General features: G+C 39.9%; 1 protein-coding gene across 3 annotated transcripts; it reads left to right on the top strand.

Moving 5' to 3' along the window:
* Positions 1-20: 20 nt before the first annotated feature.
* CNOT7 (CCR4-NOT transcription complex subunit 7) lies at positions 21-17,699 on the top strand. Of its 3 annotated transcripts, none has more exons than XM_035326126.1 (7): positions 21-156; positions 636-845; positions 1,148-1,341; positions 4,207-4,368; positions 10,099-10,243; positions 14,272-14,382; positions 15,962-17,699. In XM_035326126.1, the coding sequence occupies exons 2-7, from the start codon at positions 729-731 to the stop codon at positions 16,088-16,090; spliced, it is 858 nt and encodes a 285-aa protein (XP_035182017.1). In that variant the 5' UTR covers positions 21-156; positions 636-728; the 3' UTR covers positions 16,091-17,699. The 3 variants fall into 3 exon arrangements, with proteins under 3 accessions (XP_035182017.1, XP_035182016.1, XP_035182015.1); XM_035326125.1 differs by having other exon boundaries at positions 23-156; positions 629-845; XM_035326124.1 differs by having other exon boundaries at positions 25-159; positions 627-845.
* Positions 17,700-18,692: the final 993 nt, after the last annotated feature.

Genomic DNA, 18,692 nt, shown 5'->3' with positions numbered 1-18,692 from the left:
TCATGGCTTTGTGCGGCGGGGGCGGCGCTCCGTGCCTGCTGCGCGCCCACTCGCGGCTCCGGGCCGGCGGGGCCGCCGCGGGGCCTCGCAGCACCCGGCCCGGCCTGGCCTGGCCTGGCCCGGCCCTCCCCTCCCCCGGAGACGGCCCCGAGGGTGAGTGCGGGCCCCCCGCGGGGCCTCCGGGGAGGCCTCTCCGAGGCCGCCCCCGGAGCGGGAGGGAGGCCCCGGGCCGGCCGCCGGCCTCGCTGCGCTGCCCTCGGGGGGGTTTGAGGCCCTCGGTGGGGCCCTGGGGGGGTGGGGAGGAGCCGGGCCCGGTGCGCGGCCTGCTCCGGGCCTAACGGCGGCCCCGTGGCTGGTCGCGTGAGGGGGGGGCCGAGCGCCCCGCTGAGCCCCGGGGTTGCCCCTTCGGGGCGTTGGGCTGCGGCCGGGAGGCTTCGTTTGAGCCCCTTTCCGCTCGGGGGGTCTGCTTCCCTGCCTCACCTCGTGCATCTGAGACCTGCGGGGGGTCGGGGGCCGAGCCACGCTGCTTTTACGAGCCATTGGCGAACAAGCCTTGTCCGTATCTCTAAGCGTTTCTTCTTCCCATAACTAAGAAATAAAAACGTAATGCTTTATTTGTCTCTTAGGTTAAAAAAACAAAAAAAAAAAAAGGGAAATAAGGTCCTCTTTATGACACTGATCCTCAGTCAAGTGTACCTTTTGATGTATGGTCTCTAAAGCCCCCCACTATGCCAGCAGCTACCGTAGACCATAGCCAAAGAATCTGTGAAGTTTGGGCTTGTAACTTGGACGAAGAGATGAAGAAGATCCGCCAGGTTATACGGAAGTATAACTATGTAGCTATGGTAAGCGGGCACGTGCTGTTTATCTAGGAAGTTGCTGTAAAAACCACAACGATTTCATTTGATGTTAGTAAATTTTACCTTACTAAAGTCATTTATCAATCTGTCTTGGAAAAAAGGGTGGAATTTTAATGATGAATTAATGCTTAAACATTTAGATTGTAATCTATTACCTCCAAAAGCTATGCTTACTCACCGTGTTCTTTAGCCATGAAATTGTTCGGGGCTTGAGATACGCTTTACTAAAACTGAGCACTGAGTTTTTTTGGGTGTCTCTTGTTAAAATTTTCCTTCTGTTCTTACAGGACACAGAATTTCCAGGAGTAGTTGCAAGGCCTATTGGAGAATTCAGAAGCAATGCAGACTATCAGTACCAATTATTACGCTGTAATGTCGACTTGCTAAAAATAATTCAACTAGGACTGACATTTATGAATGAGCAAGGGGAATACCCTCCAGGAACTTCAACTTGGCAATTTAATTTTAAATTTAATTTAACGTAAGTGTTAAATCTCTAATTACATAATTGGATGTATGTTTCTGACTTACTGATACTGATAATGCACTACAGGCTGTAAAAGTTTCAACTGTTTTTATCTACCGATTGGAAAGCTTTATGCGAGGAGATCTTTTGTCAGCCAAACGTGTGCTTTCTTGCCTCATTTGTGTGCTCTCTATCTTGCCATTAGTAGCTTAATCAGAAATGCTAAGTTGTTTCAACAAATGTTTTTGAATGATGCGTTTATGTTCAGTGCAAAAGTTAGCTCTGCATTTTCATATTTAGCATTTCAAAGTACTTCTTCCTAAACACAGTTTGACTCCTACCAGTTGTTAGAGAAGTGGCATGTTGTTTTTTATAATGTAGCAGCTTTTCTTGTGTTTTGTAAACAAACGCTGCTATTCATTACTCTGTTTAATTCTATAGTGGGTTGAAAGGGGGGGTCTTGATTTCATAGCATAATGCTTGCAGAGATCTCTGCTCCAGATTCTTTTTTTTTTGGTGCAATGTGGTGTTTAAAAAGCAAGGTTATTTTTCCTGTCGGTCAGAGTAGTTTTGTGACTTCATTTCAGAACATGCTTTTTATCAGTGATAAACGTGTAAGTATGAATGTGACTTTCCCAGCGGGATGAGACACCTGTGTGGAGTTCTAATTATATCTAGCAGCAGTTGACAAAGTTACTAAAGCAGCTAAAACAGTATCTTGACTCTTCCTAAGTAAATATAATTGGTCTGACAGGTTCTCATATGGCCTGATATAAGTATCAGAGCAAACACTTCTCAAATTTAAATGTGTTGAAGGCTTGGGGATTTTTGGCAGCGTTACAGGCCAATCACTGGAAAGCTCGATATACACGAGTTAAAATTGCAGCCTACAAAGGAAGTTTAGAGAACCGGCAGATAAAAAGATTCTTTTCAAAGTAATCATGATTCTTATGAAGAAAGCCTGCTGCTGCCCCTCTTGATCTTCTTGCTTTTCTAAACAAGCAGCGCTGTGTCTTGTCACAGATCTGTCTGGTCTGAGGAATAACGTGCTCTTTTTAGTTTTGTTTGAAGCATCCCTTGAAAGGAAGCACAGATTTGATATTTTGTTATCTCAACTTGCTTGGCCATATAACTTGCTGGATGGAAGTTACCTCTTGGAAGAATATGCCAATCCTGCTGAGTACAGGAGAAAGAGGAGGATCCAAACTGTGATCTGGGAAGAAGAGCCTGGGTTATGTTTTATTAATTTTCCATGTTTCAAAGGTCTATCAATGTCAAGCAATTGAAAACAAATGTGGTTTTCCATCCATTTGTTCCAGATGCTGCATAGATAAAGTTTAGTGTGGCCAGATCTAGGTAGTCATCTGGCTGACTTGTTGCTAGTTCATTGAAGGGGCGAATTTTATAATATGGTAAGCTAGATAAGAGCTGCGTCAAATATGAATATTTAGAACAGGAATGGAAAAATGACTTATTTTTGTCTGTTACTAAACTTCCTTTTGGGAAGTGGCACCATGCCAAGTGTTCTTCTCCCAAAGCAAAACAGCTGTTGACTCTTCCTAGAAGAAAGCAACTTTTTTTTTTCCTGTCATTCCTGCTAGGTCATTTATTTTTAAAGAGCGTAAATATTTCTATAAAATAACTATCCACCTGATGAGTGCAGAGAACAAACAAGAATAAACTGTTTTTTTAAAAAAAAAACATAGGCATATAGGCGTGTTTGTTTTGGATGGGTTCTTGAATGTGTTACGGAAATGGACAGGTGTTAGGAAGCTGATGCCTTAAAGCTGGAGAGCTAATGAGCAGCTGTGTGAGAGGGAGGAAAAAAGAGAATGTGTGTCTATGTTCTGATGAACGATGACTTGCTCTGAGGAAGTATGAAGCCTACAACTGGATCCAACAGTCAGGTTTGGTGTGTTGGGTTGCCTAGTATGTTTCATCTTTGGATTATTTTTTTTCATTAAAATTGGATTATTTTTTTTTTCATTAAAATCTGTACACTGAAGAGACTTTGCAGAATAGGCTGTTGTGGACAGCAATATGAATATTGTCTAAGAAGAGCCACCTTTTGCTTTTTTTTTTTTTTTCAGTTAGGCATTCTGTGTATTTCTTATGATACAGTTTATACTTCAGAGAGAAAAAAGCTCTGTCCACTTCATCACAAAATACCGAAGAGCTCACAAAAACACTAGTGACAAATGGAACAAATACACTGATAAAAGGGATCAAGCCGGCCAGCATAAAGGATTTTTTTTTCCCTCTCCTGTTAAGCTATAGGTCCCAGACCTGGCTGTTAAAGAAAAATTGAAGTTGGTGGTTTAGAGCAAAAATGGTAGGCTACCTGAACTTCAGGGGTTGAGTTGATAGGGCAAGTACTTAATTTCCAGTTGTAGTGACAAAGTTTTGATGAGCATGTGTCTAAATATTTATGCAAACTTAAATCACAGATGACAAGACAGGGATGGAAAAAACAGTACCTGGGATCTGGAGTGTACTGCTCTTAGTTCCTTAACAGATGTTAGTGCCTGAACTATTACATTTATTTTGTTACAGTTTAAGTAACAGATGTTGTTGGGTAAAATACTGGTGTTCATACACATGCTTTTCTCTGTGGAGTTTGCAAAAGGGTGATAGGAAGGGTTCTAGGTGATAGGAAGTAGGCTGTTGTGAAGGAGACAAGAACAGGGGTGCTAGGAATGATGAACTGCAAGTGAAGGTTAACAAAAGCTGTGAAAATTGTTGTTTTTGTAATAAACATGGAATAAAGCCAAGTTGTTTCCCTAGTTAAAGTCATCTGTGGAGTGAACAGGAAAAAACGTTACCCCGTTTATAGTCACTGAGGTCTGTACGTTTGGAAAATTTCTTTCTCTTCTGTTTTAGAGAAGATATGTATGCACAGGACTCCATTGAGCTGTTAACAACATCTGGAATCCAGTTTAAAAAGCATGAGGAAGAAGGAATTGAGACGCAATACTTTGCAGAACTGCTTATGACATCAGGAGTTGTACTTTGTGAAGGAGTCAAGTGGCTTTCATTTCACAGGTAAATTTTGCGTGTTAAGTATTTGAATTGTCTGTGTTGATTGATGAATTCTAGAGCTTGGATTTCGGATCTGGTGTCTCATATGATATACATCTGCTAGTTTATATCTTGTTTGGTAAGTCTGAGAAATGTATTTCTGCTGTGACATGTATGGCACTGTAGAGTATTAAAAGAACAGAGCGTACAGGGTGGTAATGACATTTTGTTTTCATAGCTGATTACATTCTAACCAGAAAACTAAACTCAAAATACATTAAACTCCTAAGCCAGCAGGTGGCATTGTATCTTTTAGTATGGCAGGTGTAAGTAATAATGGTAACAGCGATAAAAGCAAGCTATTTGTAAGCAGTTCTTCAGCAAATAGGGTTTGTCTCATGGGAGAGACCTCAGAATTATTAGTGAAGAGTTTTATAAAGCGCCTTTAAATTTGTTATAAATCTTCTAGGAATCTTAGTAGATGAAATCCTTCAGATTAGAAGAAGAACCATTATAAGTCTTCATTCTGACTGCAGCAATGAATATATTTTACCACTCCTTCCATTGCGGGAACCTGTTTTTCAAGTAGAAATACAAATGACAATGCTAAGTAGCCATGAATCTATCAAGATATAAAAGATTTTCTGGTGTTGGTAAGATTGAAGACTTTAAAACTCACGCAATGGTCATTGTACATGCCAGAGATAATTTGCACTTCTTGCAGGCAGCAGTGGCTTTAGAGGCTCATTGCTATGTAATGCGTGTAAGTTGACACCTTAAATGCTGGCTGGTAAGCAGCCCACCCATTTCTTCATCCTAAACAATTAAGCCTTGGACAGGAGAAATGCATGTGAAATCGGAAGTATACAAGTCATTAAGCAACCAAAAAATACTGATTGCTTTAGTAAGGAATGTAAGGTAATGGTAGAAAGCTGCACATTACAAGGAAAGTGATTCTCCACTTTCCCTGGTGGAAATGGGAGAAAAAACAAAAACAAACGCCAAAAAACCGGTAACAACCCCATTCCCAACTCCACGTAAATACAGACTTAAAAGAACAAAAGGCTTTTTCTTCCTGGATGCCTAGAAAGGCACGTTATATACATTTTGACACCTAGCAAAGCCATGGTGCTCTGTATGGAACTTTGTGCCTTTATACTGAGAAGTAGAAAGGTTCAAAAGATTGCTGAAAATAGAAAAGAAAACTTGCCAAATTTTGTATGGGGCTGCTAGTACCTGAGATTTGTTTTTCTGAAATTGCTATACAGTAACAACTTGCAAAGAGGTTGTAAGTCTTCTGTGCATGCTCAACAACTGCTGCCAGCCATTGTAAAGAAGCATGCTGGTTTTTATTCAGCCTGTTGCCGAATGCTGCAGAATTCATAGCTTTGACTTGCTTAGTAGAAACATTATTTCAGCTAGACTGACTTTAAGCATACTGAAAGAGGATCTTGTTGCCTAATCTGCTTACAATATCTTCCACTCATAGCTGTCTTGACTCACAGTGTGACTCCAAAATAACCTTACTTTTGCTGTCTTGCTACTATGGCAACACCCTGGGGAAAATAGTGGAAGAAGAGTGCCATGAACTGTCAAAATAACTACAAATGCTGAATCAGTGTCGAATTAAGTTTCTTTCAGCTTCTTAAATCCATTATTATATGTGTATTTGTGATTTACACGTGACTGCAGTTAAAAAATAAATGGGATGGTTCAGGAGAAGAGCAGGGGTTCACATTAAGCCTGTAACAAGTGTTTGAACAGAAGCTGCCACGTAGAAGCAGCTATACCTGCAAAACATTGTTTCTCCAGCATAGGTTATTAACTTTAAGGAACCAGTGAAAGCTGTGCTAATACTAGCAAAAGAACAGGAGACATTTTTACACCAGGTATTCTTTTTAAAGTGTAATTATACTGATTGTGTGATTCCTTGCTAATACTCTTGGACCTGACGATCCTTGTGGGTCCCTTCCAACTCGGGATATTCTGTGATTCCGTACTGGTGGAAGTGTAGTGCAAACTGCACTAATGGCATTTTTAGTAGCGCAATTTGCATCATGTTTCTCGAATACCTTTGAAGTTCATTTGCATCTGCTAAAAGGAGTTTCTCTTGTGGATTTCATTGAAAATGCCTTTAGAAATCCTCTTAAGACATTCTAATTCTAGCAAGTGTTTGACAAACACTGATTGTCTGCAGCTCTGTTTGAAGTCAGTGTTCAAGGCTTTTCACCTGACAAAGCACGCTGAGGTTATCTTAAGCACAAAGCCTGGGAGTAATGGCTGAAATTCTGGGGATGCAAAGACTGTGCATAGCTATGAAGTGACCACAGGTCACCAAAGATGCCACAAAAGAATAGCAAACAGTTGTTTATAAATACAGCTTAGATTGCTTGTGTTTATTTTTTATCAGTGGAAGCTTTAACATCATGACAGCTTAGTTGAAAATCTGTTTTGTGTATGTTTCCATGCAGTAGTCTTTTCAATAGTGTAAAGATTGTGCATGATAGTTGCTGGCTTCTGCTTACTTCTGCTTCCTCAAAAAGTTTTAATTAGTACCAGCCCCCAAAATTTCTGGGGGTCTCAGAGTGAGAGGTTGTGTTTTGGTGGTGTTTCACTTCCCAGTCTTCAACTTCCTGGAAGTCATGCGTTTTTTTTTCTAATCTCTTAGTTTCTGAAATAGTTTTCCCGTTATGTTTTCCATCTGCATTTGATGTAGCTGCTTTGGCATCCCGACCTATTGGCAAATCTGTGTGGATCTGTGGTTCTGTCAGGCATGAGAGAAGAGACGTTTTGCAACTTCATAAGAGACTACGTTATTTTGTGTGTGTGTATAAAAATATACTTGAGTTGATGAGAGGGAGGGCAAGCACTGAGTTCCTACTTCTCATCACAGCCAAGAGAGCTGTGGATGCCTGGTGGTCTAGCCAGTTATAAAACACAAGGGCTCAAATGCTGGTTTTGGGGTGTTTGGTTGACGGATATGCTGAAGCGTTGAGCGTCCACCGGTGTGCAGCCTTCTCAATCTACCTCAGGAGACACTTCTTATGTGCCTGTTAACCCAAATGTTTTGGGGAAGCTGGAAAGTTCCTAGCCATCGCATTTCATTAATCATTTGTGTCTAACTATTAGTAAAATTCAATTTGCTGGCTTGTTTCTGAGTGAATTTATAGCTAGTTATAAAATGAAATCTTTTTCAGCCCTGTCAGGTTTTGGTTTATTTCAGAGGCCATTTGTACTTGAGTAAAGCTCATTGCTAATTGGCTATCTGATTTTTGATTTAATTTTTTCTGGATAATAAGGGGAAGGAATAGTCACATTTGATCTTTTCTTGATGGTCTTGTTGCCTAGAGCTGTCTGTATTGATTGAGTGGTTGTAAGCCTGCTTATGGTGCTCTGTAGCTCCAGGGACTGTGGCTAGCTGCTGTTGCTAACTTCAAGTGATTATATTAGAAACGGTGAAAGCTCTTTAAGGAAAGGAAGCTTCTGTGCTCCAGGGTATAAGCCAACCGCTAATTGTCTGTTAGAGGATTAGAAGAAAACTTCACTAATGAGCAGGTAATTACATAATTGCTCACTGTGGACTTTCCTACCCTTCTGTTAACAATTTAGCAGTGGCCACTCAATTTTTTTTGAACTAAAAATTATCGTAGTCTTGAATTGGAGTCACTGTTCTTATGTCTGTGTAAGTTTGGGTGACTGGAGCATATTAAGCCTTAAAAGAGGACTAAAAGATAATGTAAATGCCTTGATACTGCACCATGAACAGTAAAGCACAGTTTTGTGTTCGTTTTATATGAGCACAATGGGACTAAGTGCAAGCAGCTGGAACTTAAGGAATGTGAAAGAGAATTTGGTTGAGCTGACTAAATCTTAGCCCATGTTTAGGATCCAAGAATGGACATCTGATTGAATGCTGCCAAATAATAGAAGGGTAATCCCGTCTGTTAAATAAGTCCACTGTTCATGTATCCTGTGCCTTCTTTCTGTGTGAAGATTCCAAAATGAATGTGTCTGCTACAATCTCCAGCAGAAAAAAAAAAAATCTTATATATAATTCATCATAATTGCTAACTTATGATAGCCTGCTCCTTCTCAATACAAACACTAAATGAATCCTTTGGCTTTTCTTACGGTATTTCCTTCTTCATAGAATTCAGAGGTGTTTGAGAACATCCATTTTCCAGTAATCCAGTCACACGTATTTTTGGAAGGGCCAAATATTTTTTGGAGCAGGAGCGGCACAAGTATTGTTTTGTTACATAAAAAGTTTTGATAGAGGTGTTTTGTTTGAGTCACAAGAATGACAAACGTCAGGAATTCAGTGCGTTAATAAGTAAGCTCACTAGAGAGGAGAGCTTAGTCTCTTGAGGAGTGAGTCGCCTTAATCTTGAAGAGCACATTGCTGGTGTGTCCTTTTTTTGTTTGTTTTTGTTTTTCTGCATCCTTCTAAACAGCCTCTGTTTTGCTAATGTCTTTTTTCCCTGTTCTATGGAACAAGGAAAAGGCTTTATGCTGATACAGACCTCCCTCTCTTCCCCTCCCAACCCTGCTGCCGTAGGTGATCTAATAAAAGTAAGCTTCCCAGCTGCTGTTTTGTGAAGCATGCTACAAGTTTTTACGTTTTAAGACTTGGCTGAAAGTCTTTGGCTCCTTTGCTCCCTGGCCAGTGGCTGCTGGTGTGGAGCATGGAATGCTGCCAGCCCACCTTCAAAGCACCAGATGCAGTGCAGGATTCATTCAGCTTGAAATTCCTATTTAGCGTACTGGAAAGCCCCTTGGGAGAGCTGCAGTAGTTCGTATCTTGTATTAACGCGCTCACAGGAACCAGTCCAGTCGCTCCTTGTGTGTTCAAGACTTCCTACTTTTGGTCTAGAAACCTGTAAAATCAAGGAGATGTAGAGATCTCTGTCATATACAAAAGATACAAAAACCAATCCTCTTTACCATGAGGGAGTGAGCTAAGGCCTGAAGCCTCCCTCAGAAGTCACGGGTCTAAGTGGGTGCTAAATTCCTGCAGGGTCGGTAGGACAGTGCTTTCTGCTGATTTGCATCTTTGGTATTGCTCACCTCACAGTTAAAGCTGAAAGGCCCCAGTCGAGCTTTGTCCATGTTGCAACATTACTGGTTTGGAGTATGATTCTCATTCAGCCAAGAACAAACGTGACAACGTAAACTGGGATTTTGGAGCCTATGGTGGCCACCCATTCACTTGTATTGAAAGTTGTCAGCTGTCTGTCTATGCTGATTTAATTGGGAAAGCTGAAAGACAGCCCCTTCTTCTGCACTGCTGAGGATGAACCTTACCTCCAGGCATAAAAATGTGTTGGCTCTTGTGGAAGCTAATGCTTCCTTTGGATTTCAAAGAACTAGAAAAGTTTTTTCCTCTCTTTCCACTTGTAGAGAGGAACTCCAGTCCAGGGAACCAGCTAGGAGTCTTCCTGTTTAAGTTCTTGTTCCCAGATGAAGCTCCGTCAGCACTACCTTGTTCCAGAGTTTGGAGAAGCTCCTACAGGCAGATTTGGTTTTATTTTTTTTGCTTCTTCACTTGACCTCCTTGAGACTAAGTTAAAATGTTTTCTCTGGAAGCTGCAATGAGGCCATTTACATTATGGCTCAGTCTTTTTAAGAGTCGGTCTAAATTGCATTGCAAACTGGCAAAATGCCTTCCTTTTAACATGTAATAGTCTTGATATTGGAAGTGAAAAGGGTGCTTTTAAGTTATTTGACTGCATTGTTTTTCTTGTCAATTTGCAGTGGATATGACTTTGGCTATCTAATCAAAATCCTGACCAACTCTAATTTACCTGAAGAAGAGCTGGACTTCTTTGAGATACTGCGATTGTTTTTCCCTGTCATCTATGATGTAAAGTATCTCATGAAGAGCTGCAAAAATCTGAAGGTAAGTAATCTGCTAATGGCTCAGAACCAACTTTTTTGGGGAGGAAATACTTACTGATACTAACTTATGTTCTGTATTCTTATTTTCCTTTTTTTCTTCTTTTTTTTGCTTTGATAGTACCGTTAATCAGCACTTTTCTCTCAAATTTTGTGTGTTTAGTATTAAAGGCTATCAGTAGAGGCAGGCAGGCGCACACAATAACTTTTATAACTGCTTACTAAACAATAGCACGATGCTACTACATTTATAGCTGTGTCCAGTCTTTGTTGCCAGATGATAAACCCACGTTTGGAATTAATCCTTCACTCCCTGAGCCATAAGAACTGATGGGTTTCATACGCTGTTATTTCCTCATTGTGCGGTCCATTAAAGGGCTGTGGTCGTCTTCACAAAGGTCATTGCAACCATGATGCTGTGCAAGCCTCTTGGGAAGAGAAGTTGAGCGAAGAATGTTTAAAATGGTCCAAGAAGGAAAAATAAAGAAAAGCGTATGTTCAGGAGCAACATGCGACTTCTAGAAAAAATGCAGTACTAGAAATTAATCTCTCGTGTCAGGCCATTGGGGCTGCTAATTGGCTTACTCTATCATAAAATTTGGAGACTTAAGTGGACTGGAGAATTAATGGAAACAAACTATGTTGAAGGGGAAGACAGCAAAGTGAAAGGTGCTACAGATGTTAACAACTTTACTTGCCAAAGAACCGTAAGAGTCTGGACTGCTGCTGAAATGAGGCCCGTCGCTCATCTGTGGCAATACATGACTTGCTGCTTTTTTGGAAAGTAACCCGATCTTTTAGGCGTTCTTGATAAGAATCCGAAGAAAAAAGAGAGCACTGACTGTAGTACAACTAGATCCTGAGGAATGGCTTTCCACTTCATCGTGCTAACCTAGTGATCTGCGTGGGTTTGCAGTCCTCTGTGTCTTCGAGATAAATAGCTTGTCACTTTTAAATAGTACCCTAGTTGTGTGCGAAGTAAGATGTGCAATTCCTTTTGTTAACCAGATTGATGCTGGAAATGGAGCTCTCCCTTCTGGTTAGTAAGAAAAGTTTATTTACCTGTGCTCGGCCAGGTATTGGTATAATCAGCTGGGCAAATGGTTAGTTATTACAGGGCATTTTAGAAGTGATTTTCCTCCACAGAGACTAGAAGAAAAAAAAATAAATGTTACCATTTAGGTGCCTTAAAGGGGTGGGGGCAATGAACCCAACAACAACAAATCCTTCTCATTTTCTCACTCCTAGTAAAGGAAAGTACCTGATATCTTTGGTGGTGGTCAAGAACAGTATATATGGTCTAACTCTAGTGACCTGGGAAAGGTGACAGAGTGATATTCCATACCACCATTCCAGAGGTGATGTTCCAAGTGGGTTTGGGGAGAAGGGACTGTATTTCCTGTCACTTAATTAATATAGTTGTATGCAACTTGCATTGTTTAGAGATCTGGATGTATTATGCAAGATAAGAAAAACCTTCACGAGTCTTATTTCAGCACACCTTAAGAACAAGGATGATTTTTCAGAGTTAAACATGTAGTCAGCTTTCCTGCAGTAAATCTTAATCCTTCCTTGTAACCTGCAGACTAGTCATGAGAGGAGGGGAAGGGCTGTGGACTACCCTACCCCTCTAAGCACCAGCAATGAAATGATTGTGGGACTTGTACTGAGTGCAGCTTTCTGAAACGCGTTGCTAAATGTTCCGCGTTGTGACTAAAAATGCATGCTCTTTCTCCAAAAGTATGTCACATTCAATCTCTATTAAATGGCAGAGAACTGAACTGCTGTGCAGTTGTCCTTTATTGACTTGTCTAAGTTATTTTCATACAGAAGTCACTGACTTGCTGTAACTTGTCCCCTGTGCATCCTCCACCATGCCCCACACATCCAAAAATGAATTTTTGGCCTTGAGAAGAGAAATATGCTCGAGGATTTCGAGGCTGTTGTTGTGGGATTAAGGCAGTTATGGATTCACAGTATGCTACTCAGATGGACACGAGTGTATTTCAGTGCCATGCAGTTGGGACTTAACTTGAGACGTTAGCGTCGTACAGGTGAAACTCTTGCTTGGTCTCTAAAAGTCTTTTTATGTAGTCAATTCCGTATATTTTTACAGTAATGGCAACTCTAATAAAGATGAGTAGACCTTTTTGGAAACCTTGTTTTTAATATGCGGGTTTGTATAGAGCAATGAACTCTCGTAGCATTGCCATGAAAATTGAGTTTGAAATACAGCTGACTGTGGTCATGTGGTTATATACATTTTTGTTGGCCCTTTTCTTGAAAGACTGATGCTCTGAAAAGCTGGAATTCTTTAATTTATCAAGTGGAAGATGGGATCTAATTCATACCTTGTGAATCATTTTAGTTTCATGTTTGTTTTGAGTCCCTTTCTATCATCCTTCTCCCCCAACAGTAAGATGTTCTTATCTGGAGTGCAAAAGTCCTGAAAGAGAATTTTAGTAGCCTCATAATCTGTGGATACAGCTGGGTTTTATTCTATAATTCCTGACCAAGAAGTGGTCTCTCCTGCAAGTGATGCATGCTATATATACAACTAGATACACGTCAGCAGAGGTGGTATTTTCAAAGCAATCTTCTCTAGGCTCCTGTTCCTGTGAATTTTGAATTACCATGTCTACGTTGCAGAGCATGCAGCCACTGTGTAAATATTGTTGATTTCTAATATTGGGTGTTTTTTCTTCCAAGCTATTCGAAGTTGGTGTAGTTGTACAGGTAGCAGAACGTGATGATAAGTTGCAGCTTGAGAAAGAAGAGTTTAGAAGCAGCAAATGGTGCCTTGAAAAGGGTGAAGGTTTAACTGCTGTTGCAAACTCCAATACCTAATTACTGGGAGGCAGAAAGCAGAGGACACTGGGGGCTAATTACTGGGAGATAGAAAGCAGTTTTTTATCTAGACTATCTGTATAGCCTCATTCTCAAACTTATGCAAACTATATTCGTACTGTTCAAGCTAGAATAAAGCTAAACATCCCTGTACCAGCTTCTAGTGTTGGTTACTTGATGTTACTTTGGAATGTTTTTACTGAAGTTGCCATTTTTAAAAGGAAACAGAAACCCAAACCCAAAGCTCTTGTCCTAAGATTCGTAGAAATCTTCATAATGCGAAGTTTGACTTTCTGGTCAGACTTGACTTTTGTTACTGTGTCAGTTCTAACTTTTACTGTTACACACTTTTGCCTCTTAGTGCTTCCTTTCTTGCACTTGAAGCAGGTTAAGGGCATGAGGACAGGTTGCCTCAGATACTCGGTAGTCTTTATTTAAAATCATTTCCACTCTGTGGAAATGATTTCCCCATACCCTCTTACAGCAGTTAATGAAACTAACTTTAAAGAGGCGTGGAACATCTTGTAGAGATGGAGTGGGTGCTCTTTTCCTCCTTTTCCTTTTTTTTAAACTTGGCCTCCTTGTTTCTAAATGCCTGCTGTGTAACATTTTCCTGGATTCCCTGTAGTTTTCTAGATACTTAAGGATGCTCTCATTTTTTTGTAAAGGGAAGTGAACAACCCTCAACTTCATTGTTGAAAGGTAAGTGGGGAGAAAAGTCAATTTCAAAGGAAGCCTAGATACTGTAACTGAGCGCCTCATTTGTAAGTACTTGAATACTTGTGTTTGTAGAACATTATTTTTACCTTTTAAACTTTCATTCAAATAGAAGGGTTACAGGAACACCTTGTATTGTTCTTCAGCATTGCCAGTCCTTTTGATGCCTTAAAGGATTTGCTTTGTTAAGTAGCAAGATCTGTTTACTGGACAGGTTGGAACAAGAAGCAGTAGTAGTTTTGTTGCTTTATTTAAGCAGCGCTGACACAGAACTTTAATGCAGCTCTTGATACTGAAATGTGGATTCACCAGGTGTGTATCTGTCTAGCATAGTGCCTGCTTATGCTTCTGTGCAAATGTTAAAATATACCTGAAGTTGTGTGTCTGGTGTAATGGGCTCTTCCAAATACTGATAATCAGTTTTCAAATTTCAGTTCTGTGGCAGTTAACAAATATTTTCTCTTTCAGGGTGGATTACAAGAAGTGGCTGAGCAGTTAGAGCTGGAAAGGATAGGACCACAGCATCAGGCAGGATCTGATTCTTTACTCACAGGAATGGCCTTTTTCAAAATGCGAGAAGTAGGTGGATGTATTGGTTTTATCTCCATAGTAGTAACTTGCTGTAATAGAGGGAATTGCTGGTTCTTTGCTGATGGCTGATAAGTCTGCTGTATTTTAAAGACGTCTCTAAGGGGCTTCGGGGAATCTCTGCTTTCTTAACAGATACAAGACTGTATTTTTGCCAGAGTAAGTGTGAACTAGCCCTACAAATTCCCTGCTTAGTTGCTGTGAGCATTGCTTCCCAAAGCCAGGCATATGATGGAAAAAGGATTTTTTATTTTTATTTTTTCCTTTCCTGTTCTGCAAAATTTCTTTCTTAGGTGGTTGTTGCAGTGGAGCTGCTAGAGCCAGCCTCCTTTTGGAGTGACTGTACTCAGGCTGCTTTTTGCAGACCTGCTTCTCAGTTGTAATACCCAGCCAGTGTCTGCTGCTGCTTGTGAGAGGCCTAGTGCCAGGGAAAGAGCAGGTCTTTTTTCGCTAGCCACTTTTGGTATGGTCATGCTAAACACTGACTCACAGGCTGCTGTGGAAAAAGGCCCATGCATCTTTCATCTTGAATTTACCATGCATAAGCACAGGTAAACTAACTGAGATTCTAAAAGAGTATATATCAGTTATTTAAAGTCTTACAGAAGTTGAAATTAAGTCTTACGAGCAGTGCATATCACTGCTACTTGTCTGCATACAATAGGAAGATACTAGGATATTTTTCATGAAGGGGCTTTGTCTTGAAAGCAGTTGCACTGGACAAATGCTCAGACATCCGAATGTGGCAATCTGTCAGGGTTGGTGTCATTGACCATATCAAAACAGGTGACAAACAGCAAACTTGATCCTTTAGTAAGCTTTAGTACTGGATGCTGAGGCTTCTACCTCCTGTAATCTGGTCTTTTGTGTAAAGGAGAAACTGACCACAAGTTTCTGCCAGCTGCTAATGAGATAACAAGTGAATAATAAGTGCTGTGGTTTAATCTGCTTTGCTCATTGTAACACTGTTCTGCCTCCCCTGAAACTTAACATTGTTGAGCAGGTCGTGGGCTGCAGAAGATTCTGTTTCTGATGTGATCCAAGCATCATAGCATGGTGCTGCTAACTGCATGGTATCGTTAGTATTTTACTCTCGAATTTGAAACAACATCCAAAGCAAATAAAGGAAAGGTATCTGATAATCATACCTAGAATACTGACTTTCTAGTTAGTTTTTTAGAGAAAAGGTTCAAACCCATCATCATTTCTTTAAAACGCAGATTGTAACATGGCAAATTGCCTGCTTGAATTTGTCTACCCAAAGCCTCTTATTCATAGAATTATGGGGTTTTAGTGAAAATAACTTGTTTAAATAAACAAAAATGGTTTATGATGTTTTTTTTTCCAGTGCTTTCAGAGATTCTTTCTAAATACAGCATTTCTAAGTAAGGATGCAGTAGTCAGCAGAGATGACTATGCTTAGTGTGCATTTTTAAATGTTTTTAATTGTTTAGCAATGTATGTGTAACTTAAAAACTTAGTTTTAAAAAGTCTTTAAACCTTTCTATAGTTCTGTTTGAACTTGGCCTTTTCTTTGGCAATAATTTGTGTCTTTCTTTTCACACTCTAGATGTTCTTTGAAGATCACATTGACGATGCCAAATATTGTGGCCACTTATATGGCCTTGGTTCGGGGTCATCTTATGTACAGAATGGCACGGGAAATGCTTACGAAGAAGAAGCCAACAAACAGTCATGACATGAAAGGAAAGGCCATCTTTTTGAGCTCCACATGCTTGTATATAGGTTTTATCTCTGGTTGAACCCCTTGGACAATAAGGCTTTTTTTCCCCCTTTCTCAGCACACTTTCTTTTCTGCCTTTCTATGTACTAAACCTGACTGTTGCTATCACAGATTTTGATCTTAATATTGATTGATATGTATAATTTTATGGGTTACTTTTGGAGTCATAACTAGCCCATTTGTAAAGAAGCACGTGTAGGATCAGTGTGGCAGAGAGAAGGGGAAAGCTAAATCAAAATGAACAGTATGGTAAACTTACTTATATTGGTCTTTGGTCTTAGTTTTTTTTTTTCCTCTTTCCCCTCCCTTATCCAAATTAACTCGCACTGGTTGTAACTAACTTCCCCATTCATGTCTGTTCCTTCCAGTATGCAGGCGCTTTAGCTATTCAAGATTGTGGACCATCAGATTTGCACTTTAGAGGGCGACTGACTCAAATCCTCTGCTTTATTTCAAGTTTTGTTTGTTTTTTTTTTTTTTTCTCTTGCCCTCAGATAGAAAACAATCATCTTCCGAGCTCAGCAGCTTCACACTGTATTTCCATGGTATCTTAGCCCATAGAACATGACTTATTTGCTGCATAATCTGCATTTGTTCGAGCAAAAGAAACTACTGATATCATAGTAACTGCTGTTATTTTACTAGTGTTCAGTCGTCAAGCACATCCTGCACATGTCAACTGCTGGTTGGCCTGCTGCTTTAAAACCGCTCTGTGATGAGGGAAAGAAGCTTGAAAAAACAGCTTTACACCCTTCAGGAGAAAAACAGCTTTGGCTTTAGCATTTTGCCATTAAGCTAAGATTTGAAGGATATTGGAATAGTAGGAATTTTGTAATGGCGCACTTCCCTTGATTAACTTCTAGCTTTTATTCTAGTAATGTTATACCCCAAATATTTTTTATGAATTCATATTTATTGAATACATGATTTGATAATTTTTGAAAGTCAGTTTAGGTAAAGATAAAACCCAAAGATCTGAAAAAAAACCCACCACTGATTGAATTATTAAATTAGGGCAATTAAATCGTGCTCTTTTGTAGTCGATACAAAGACAGCTGTTGCAGATACTTGTTGTAAAACAACAAAATATAAATAACTTATAGCTAATAAAGTTACCTGAGGAGTGTAATGCTAGTTTATTTTTGAGTATACCTTAGCAATATATTTTAGATATATTGTTTTAAAGGACCCTAAAGGATGTTCTTAACTCTGCATACCATGTGTACGGAGCAGTTGTGCAGGAAGGATTTTTGGTATTGAATAGCTAAATACTAGCCTGAAATGATGGAATGTGCGACATTGTGTGCCTGTGTGTGCGTGCGCGCGTATGTGTGTGTTCAACACAGAAATCAATAGTAGAAAAATCTCCAAATGTTCGCCAAATTACTCTGTTTTACCTTGTACTTCAGAAAAAACCCACAACACCAAACGCCTTTTTTTCATTGAGTTACGATGATGTAACTGGGTGGTCCTTTTTAAACAACAAATAATTTGCATAACAGAGGGTATTTCTTTTTAAAGCTTTTGTAAATAAAGGCCTAAAAAATGTTTTCTTACATAACAAGAGACTGGTGGTTTTGTTGCCAATTTCTTCCTGGAACGTGTGCATTATAATCAATTCACTTCTGTACGTTGTTTTCTTTAGGCATGCTAGTTCTCTTCCACTGTTAGTAAAATGATGTCATTCACTGCTTGCTGACTGGTTCCACTTTCAGAGCAGAATTCTTTCTGGATGTTATCGATAACTTCATTCCAACTGACCTGAGTTGCAAGGGTGGTAAATACACTTCACTGCTGAGGTTTCCAAACGCTGTTAGTGATTTCTTTTAGGATCATCATACGTTAGTTGAGGGTGAGTTATTTTATTTTTAACCTTGGCTGTCTTTGGCTTTGACAAGAAAATAGGTGCTGTCCGACAGACAAGCAGGATGCGTTCTTCCTGCAGCATGAAATTCTGTCTTTTAACCTTTGAACTCAAGGTATGGAAATTTCACATACACGTGGAATGAAGAACCCCTGAAATATTTGTTTTAAATTGTAGTAGCTGGTACAGCTCTATGTGGTTAACTTTTGAAGGGAATGACTTTTCTACAAACTTTGGGGTTTTGTTTTAAAATAACTTTTCAAGTTGTGAATCAAGGGAAGGTTTTAGAAGTTTATAAAGTTTTGTGTGTGGTAGAAGCTTTAGTTCACATTGGGATGTGCTTTTGAAGTGACTGTGCATTCTGTGTGCTGTTCTGTGCCTTGCTTTGCTTGTAGTTATGAACTGTCAGAGCTTGGACTCCTTTAAGTGGAAGAACCTAAACCCAAAGGTGTGCAATAGGTGTGTTTCTGGTGTTCAGCTGCTAGTGAGCACGCAGTATGCAGGACCAGGCTGTTTGCATTAAGTCCTAGCCTGAAATTCTCGTCGGATATTGGACTTCAAGCACTTGTGTTCTTCAGCTTTCCTCCCATTTAAGAAAAAAAATTCTCAAAAGCCACTAATTGGCATGAAACTAAGATTATGCTTTATTCTGTGTGAGAGCTCTTGGTCAGATCAAATGTGATCTGTCCGTGA

Source organism: Oxyura jamaicensis, chromosome 4 (genome assembly GCF_011077185.1).
Source record: "Oxyura jamaicensis isolate SHBP4307 breed ruddy duck chromosome 4, BPBGC_Ojam_1.0, whole genome shotgun sequence".
Taxonomy (NCBI): domain Eukaryota; kingdom Metazoa; phylum Chordata; class Aves; order Anseriformes; family Anatidae; genus Oxyura; species Oxyura jamaicensis.
The sequence above is the reverse complement of the archived record's forward strand: the minus strand, read 5'-3'. Positions and strand labels throughout refer to the sequence as shown.

What these genes read in the sequence shown, in the direction of transcription:
- CNOT7 (XM_035326126.1), top strand. Translation starts at nt 729, where the DNA reads ATGCCAGCAGCTACCGTAGACCATAGCCAAAGAATCTGTGAAGTTTGG. An exon ending in AGTATAACTATGTAGCTATG is followed by an intron (nt 846 to 1,147) that starts GTAAGCGGGCAC and finishes CTGTTCTTACAG; the next exon opens with GACACAGAATTTCCAGGAGT. An exon ending in AGAGCTGCAAAAATCTGAAG is followed by an intron (nt 10,244 to 14,271) that starts GTAAGTAATCTG and finishes TTTCTCTTTCAG; the next exon opens with GGTGGATTACAAGAAGTGGC.